The sequence below is a fragment of the Silene latifolia genome, chromosome 9 (assembly GCF_048544455.1).
Source record: "Silene latifolia isolate original U9 population chromosome 9, ASM4854445v1, whole genome shotgun sequence".
In the NCBI taxonomy this organism is placed as follows: Eukaryota; Viridiplantae; Streptophyta; class Magnoliopsida; order Caryophyllales; family Caryophyllaceae; genus Silene; species Silene latifolia.
In genome coordinates, this window is record NC_133534.1 from 140,157,569 (window position 1) to 140,164,707 (window position 7,139).

The following is a 7,139-nucleotide window of genomic DNA, read 5'->3' on the forward strand; positions in this document are numbered from 1 at the left end:
AATTACAGTTTAATGTATTAATTAAGGAGTACTCATTATTTTGAGAGGATGTGTTTTAAAACTATTCACCGCCGATGATAACGATCAGCATTAGAACTATCTTTACGGCACAATAGTAGTTAGGTTGGAACGTTCACAACTATTTTTTTTTTTTCTGTATTATAATTTTATAACTGTCTCATTTGTCATTTGACCAAACCAACACCAAAAATCCTGCAAAAAAAAATAAAAATAGGAAGAAATAAAAATAAAAAGAAAAGGGAAAAGAAGGTATATGCCGGCTTAAGCTCTTGTGTAGGGCCCCACACGGCGAATCCTCACCTAAGTCACAATCAAAACAGACATTGAGTTCCATTATTTTTCCCAATCACAGCTCACTAATCTCATCTATTTGTCATTACTTTCTTTCTAATTTTTTCATATATATTTAAAACAATAGTATTTTGACTTTATAAAATTTGAACAATTATTAAATTTAAATGATGATTATGGTCAGGCCGTATATCCGTTAATAATTATGTTCATTGAATTAATCATTTGTTGAATTATAATAATAGAACAAAAACTACTCGGCAAGAAGCATATATTTCATGCAACTTTGTGCTTTCATTCCTCATCATTCCAAAATGGCTCCTTCTCCCTCTTTTTCCGTTCCTACCATTTTCTCTCTTTTTTTCCTTACAATCTTTACCCTTCCTCTCCTACATACAACATTTGCTTATGAACATGACAAATGGGTGCCGATATCCAAGTACGACCCGCCTACACCTGAGTTTGGGAACGATAGTCTTCGGAGGGCATATATTGCCCTTCAGGCTTGGAAGGGAGCTATGTTATCAGACCCTTCCAATTTTACGGCCAATTGGGTCGGCCACGATGTCTGCACCTATAATGGTATTTTCTGTGCACACCTTCCGGGGTCTACATATGATCACACTACATATGTCGTTGCCAGCGTTGACCTTAACCACGCTGACATAGCCGGTCACCTTCCTGACGAACTTGGTCTTTTGTCTGAGTTAGCCGTTTTCCACATTAACTCGAACCGGTTTTGTGGAACTGTCCCACCAACATTCGGTGGGATGAAGTTATTACACGAGTTGGACATAAGTAATAACCGCTTTGTCGGGAAATTCCCTCCCACTCTACTTTCATTGCCCTCATTGAAATTCCTTGATATTCGATTCAACGAGTTTGAGGGGCCGATCCCACCAGCAATTTTTGAAAAACCGATGGATGCCATATTCTTGAACAACAACCGGTTCAAGTCTGGTATCCCATCAAACATTGGAAAATCCCCTGTTTCAGTTTTGGTGATAGCCAACAATGAATTGAGCGGGTGTATTCCTTCAAGCATAGGAGGTATGTATAACACACTCAATGAAATCCTTCTACTGAATAACAATCTTACAGGTTGTTTACCAGAAGAAATCGGCTCGTTACACCACGCGACCGTGTTTGACATTAGTTTCAACAACTTGGTTGGGTCCCTTCCGTCGAGCCTTGCCGGATTGAAGAGTGTTGAAGAATTTGATGTTGCTCACAACAGGTTTACCGGTAAGGTCTCGGAAAGTGTTTGTACACTTCCTAGCTTGAAAAACCTAACTTACTCCTTTAACTACTTCACCGCGGAGTCACCTGCTTGTGACGACGTGCATGGGTATGGTGACAGTGGGAAGGTTGTGGACGGGTCGGAGAATTGTATTGTGGGGGAGGCACACCAGAGGTCTGCAGAAGAGTGTTCGTCACCAATAGCACATCCAGTCGACTGCAGCGCTTACGGGTGTGTAAAGAAGAAGCCTCCGGTGTACTCACCTACTTATACCCCCAAGCCTCCGGTACATACACCTTCACCTAGCGATATGGCATCGAGACAGTTCTATCATCCACCACCACCATCACCGTCACCACCGCCACCATCACCACCGCCTCCATCTCCACCACCACCATCACCGTCACCACCGCCACCATCACCACCACCTCCATCTCCACCGCCACCACCACCACCATCCCTGTCACCACCACCGCCATCACCCTCACCACCACCTCCATCACCTCCGCCACCACCGCCGCCAACACCATCACCACCACCACCGGCATGGGACATGTCGTCGCAAGGAAGGTACCATTCACCACCACCACCAACACCGTCACCGCATCTTCCACCCGGTACATATTACTATTCATCACCACCGCCACCACCAAAGGAAGATTGTGACGAGAAACATTCACCTCCCCCACCTATTTACCCTCATTAACGATGATGGTGATGATCATTTTTCCACCATGTCATGGCCTGTAATATTTTGTTCATTCATTGATTACTGGGGGTAAATGTTCAAGTTTGCAGATTCTTTTAATTGTTGGGTGAATTGATCATACGAAATCAGCTGGCAAAGCAAACACAGCTTAATGGATTTTTTTTAATACTTTTTTTTTGTATTTGGGAATTTAATTTCCTTAGAAATGATAAGAGATTTATTTTCATGTTGTTTTACTATTTACTTGTGCCATATAACATCATATACACAAATTATATACGTTTAATTTTGAGCTGGTAAAATGTTTAATTTGTGTATTATGTACACGTTTAGTTTCTTTTTTAGATTTATCTTTACAGCTATTCATGCCAATTTGTGTATTCATGCCAATTTGTGTATTAGTGTAATCTCCCTTGTAATTTACTTATTCCGTTTTTCTAAGAGCCGAGCTTCAAAAGATGTGTTGACATAAATTCAGGTTAGCTAGTTCGACTAACACCAATTCAGTTTGAACAACAGAAGCATGTCATACAATTTTCTTTATAGGATTGAGAATGTCAAAAGTTGAGGTTATAACTTCTACGTAATAAAACCAGAAATTATTTCCAACTATTACCTAGGCATATTGATGCCACTACCCTGATAACGTTGTTTCTGAGATTGTCCTTTGATAAGAAAACCACAACGGCTACAAACAACCCCAATTTTAAATGAAGATGTTAGCCTTTTAACCCAGAATATATAAGCTAATAATTGTTGAACGATTTAGTATTCCACTCATTGCCTCCGTAGACCAATAATTTGCGAGTAGGGACTTCGTGGTCAACCTTGAATATATTATGTTCTCTATATGTCGTGAAAATATTATAGAGAAGAGATAAATCAACTTCGTCACAATCACAAATGATCGAGCAAATTCCTCCAAGAAGCTCAGTACCATATAACATTCTTCACATTTGGATCGGATCTTCGTATAAGCAAGTTTACAGCTTTTATATTTAGGAGGCATTGATAAGCATATTCATGAATAAGGATAGCATAATATCTTTTGATATATTGTTGTGATATTATCTTGTATTATTGTTAAGAAGATATTCTTGTAATCTTAGTCTCCTGTATCTTAGGCAATTTAGGGTTAGGTCTCTTCCTTATATTTTGTATATATACCTCACATTGATGTTAATATTATTCAACCTTTTCCAAACACATTCCTCTACATGGTATCAGCCGCTCGTTCCTGAATGGCCGCCTCCACCATTCCCAACAAGGACGATCCGTCCAACCCCTTCCTTGTCATCAACGTCCACTCCGTGGAGAAACTTGATGGCTCCACAAATTATCGACAATGGAGGACTCAACTACAGTCTCTCCTTGTCGGCTATGGTCTTTTTGGTTTCGTTGATGGCTCCACCATCGCTCCATCAAAAACTATCACAAGTGACAAATCCTCTTCTCCTATTCCCAACCCGGCCTATACCTACTGGTTCCGGCAAGACAAGTTAATACACAGTGCCTTAGCGGGCACGCTCATGAGTCCTGTAGCTGCTCTCACCACCCGTACAACCACTGCTAAAGAACTTTGGGACACTCTTGGTTCCACCTATGCCCTACCCTCCCGTGGCCATATTAAACAACTCAAACTTAAACTCCGTCACCTCACCAAAGGCTCTCTATCCATCTCCGACTTTCTCACCAAAATCAAAACCACCACCGATGAGCTTGCTCTTCTCGGTAGCCTTCTTAGTGTCGAGGACATCACTGACCGTGTTCTCGAAAATTTTGATGACCCGCGGTATCAATCTGTCATAGATGCCGTACATGCCCGAGACTCACCCATCTCATTTGTTGAGTTGCACGAAAAGATCCTCAACAAAGAGCTCTCCCTCCAAGCCCTTGAACAAGCTTCCACCCACCCTTTTCCTGCCACTGTTAATGCCACCCATACCCGCTCCTATAACAACCACACCACTTATACTCCTCGCCCCACACCTGCTGCGTCTGCCACCCCCAATTCCACTCCCACTTCTCAGCCTACCACCCCAGCCACTCCTCGTACTCCCTACAAAGGACGGTGTCACTGGTGCAATACCCAGGGACACTCCCTTGCCTACTGGCCCGTCTTCAAAGAGCTTTACTCCGATATCCGTGTTTCTAAACCACCCCCTCGCACCACTCCTCAGGCCCACACGACAGCCCTGCAACCAACATCCTCCTCTGCCCAGTTTCTCCTCGATAGTGGCGCGTCACACCACGTCACCTCCGACCTCTCCACCCTCTCCCTTCACTGCCCGTATGGCGGTACTGATGAAATCGTCATTGGCGATGGCTCTGGACTTCCAATCACTCACTCTGGTTCATCCCTTCTCCGCTCTTCCACTCGTGATTTTAATTTAAATAACGTTTTATGTGTTCCCACCATGCGCAAAAATATAATTTCCGTTTCTCAATTCTGTTTTGATAACAATGTTCTAATTGAATTTCTTCCTGATTGTTTTTATGTTAAGGATCGTCCAACGGGGGCCTTGCTTCTCCGCGGTCTCGCTAAAGACGGAGTCTATCACTGGTCAACTCCATCCTCTCCTCCAACCGTATCAACCATCTCCACTCAACCTCTCGATCTCCACCATCGCATGGGTCATCCCTCCATCAAAGTCTTGCGTCAATTAGCTCCAATTTTTAATATTAATGTTTCTCAGTTTAACGATTTGCATTGTAATGCGTGCCTCACAAATAAAAGCACCAAGTTACCGTTTTCCTCTTCCTCGTTAACTTCTACTCCTCCTTTAGAAATTGTGTTCAGTGACTTATGGACCTCACCAATTCATTCCGTCAACAACTTTAAATATTATGCGATTTTTGTCGATCATTTTACAAAATTTATATGGTTCTATCCACTAAAAGCTAAATTTGACACTTATACTATCTTTATTGAATTCAAAGCATTTGTGGAAAAACAATTCAGTCGTCCACTTCGTGTGTTTTACTCTGATAATGGTGGCGAGTTTCAAAAAATGTCGCCCTTCCTCCGAAAACATGATGTCTCCCATCTCACATCACCTCCTCATACCCCGGAGCACAATGGCTATGCCGAGCATCGTCATCGTCAAATCGTCGACACCGGTCTTGCCCTCTTGTCTCACGCTGCCATGCCCGTTACCTATTGGCCTCATGCCTTCCAAACAGCTGTCTATCTCGTCAATCGACTTCCCACTCCAACCCTCTCTCACCAATCCCCATTCTCCACTCTTTTTGGTCACCCGCCCAAGTATCACAACCTCCGCAACTTTGGTAGCCTCTGCTACCCATGGTTACGACCCTACTCCCGTCATAAGCTCGACTCTCGGTCCACTGCCTGTGTCTTTGTGGGCTATTCACCAAGTCAACATGCCTTTCTCTACCTTGACCCTACCACTGATCGTGTGTACTCGTCTCGCCATGTTCGCTTTGTTGAACATGTCTACCCCTTTTGTCAGTCTCCTAACCCCTCGACACCATTGCCATCAGCCAGTGAATGGTGTGATATCTCCCTCACTGTTCTCTCCCCACCTCCAGCCACCTCTCCCACCTCTTCTACGTCCTCCACCACCACTCCTGCTCCCCACTCTTCCCCTGCTACCCACTCTTCCCCTGCTACACCGTCTGAACCGTCCTCTCCCAATCCCGTCTCCTCCCCTGCAACTCCCTCAACCTCCTCTCCTGTCATCTCCCCCTCCACTGCCCACTCAACCACTCCCACCCCACCTCCTCCACCACCGCCTCCTCCTCCTCCTCACAAACATGCCACCCGTGCCTCTCACAACATCTTTAAACCCATAAATAAAATGAACCTCACTGTCACCCTATATTTAAGAGGCATTTGGTTCGCAGAAAAGTATTGCTATAAAATCATCAATCAAAATAGGGTGGTATGGATTTAAAATTCGATTCCTAATACAATCAATCCAGTTGTATGTTTATATTATTGATTTTGTATTATTTGCATATGTACGTATTAATTTTTTGCTTTAAAAAAAATCATATACTTCGTATTGTTTTGAAATAAAGAGTAGAGATAAATTATAGAGAGTATATAAGATAGACCGAACTGTATTCATATTTCATTATGAGGGGTATATATATATATATATATATATATATATATATATATATATATATATATATATATATATATATATATATATATATATATAGAAGAGATCAACTAAGGTCCACATTTATTTTGAGTCCATAAGTTCTATTATGAGCCATTGGATGGAGGGAAATGGAGGGATGAGATCAACCCCAAAAAGTGTGTTTATAAAGCTAATCTCACCATCTCTCTCCTCCTTCACTAATCCACTCTAATTAATCACTAATTTACTTTATAATTCTTTTCCACTCATCCATTTCTCTTTCATCTTACACATTTCATTTCTCTCTTCTCTCAAACTCCAAAAAAAAACCCAAATAAATAAAAAAAACCCAAAAATCCAAATAAATAAAAAACCCAAAAAATCCAAAAAAATCAAAAAACTCAAATAAATCATTCATTCCTCTCTTCCTCATTCACCACCACCCACCACCACCCCACCCGACACCAATTAACCACCCACCACACCACCCCCCCCCCCCCCCCCCCCCCCCCCCCCCCCCCGGCGTTTTTTTTTTTTTTTTTTTTTTTTTTTTTTTTTTTCAACTCGTTTTTTTTTTTTTTTTCGTTTTGTATTAATTTGTATGTTTTTAGTTGTTTTTTCCATTTATTATTTTTTTTGTCTTTTATTTTATTTTAGTTGTCTTTTATTTTGTTAGTTATCATTTTTTAGTCATTTTCTTAAATCAAATAACAATAAAAAAAAATGTATAACTCTAGTCATACAATGTATAACTCTAGTCACAGTT

At 41.6% G+C, this 7,139-nt stretch overlaps 1 protein-coding gene across 1 annotated transcript; it reads left to right on the forward strand.

The window, feature by feature from the left end:
• Positions 1-626: 626 nt before the first annotated feature.
• On the forward strand, positions 627-2,258 carry LOC141601663 (leucine-rich repeat extensin-like protein 2). The gene is made up of 2 exons (XM_074421957.1): positions 627-1,787; positions 1,950-2,258. Exons 1-2 carry the CDS (start codon positions 627-629, stop codon positions 2,256-2,258), a joined length of 1,470 nt encoding a protein of 489 aa, XP_074278058.1.
• Positions 2,259-7,139: the final 4,881 nt, after the last annotated feature.

Bases quoted from the DNA above. Each gene is read 5' to 3' on its own strand.
- LOC141601663 (XM_074421957.1), top strand. From the start codon at position 627: ATGGCTCCTTCTCCCTCTTTTTCCGTTCCTACCATTTTCTCTCTTTTT. The intron at 1,788-1,949 runs GTAAAGAAGAAG...CCACCACCACCA, and splicing joins ACTGCAGCGCTTACGGGTGT to TCACCGTCACCACCGCCACC.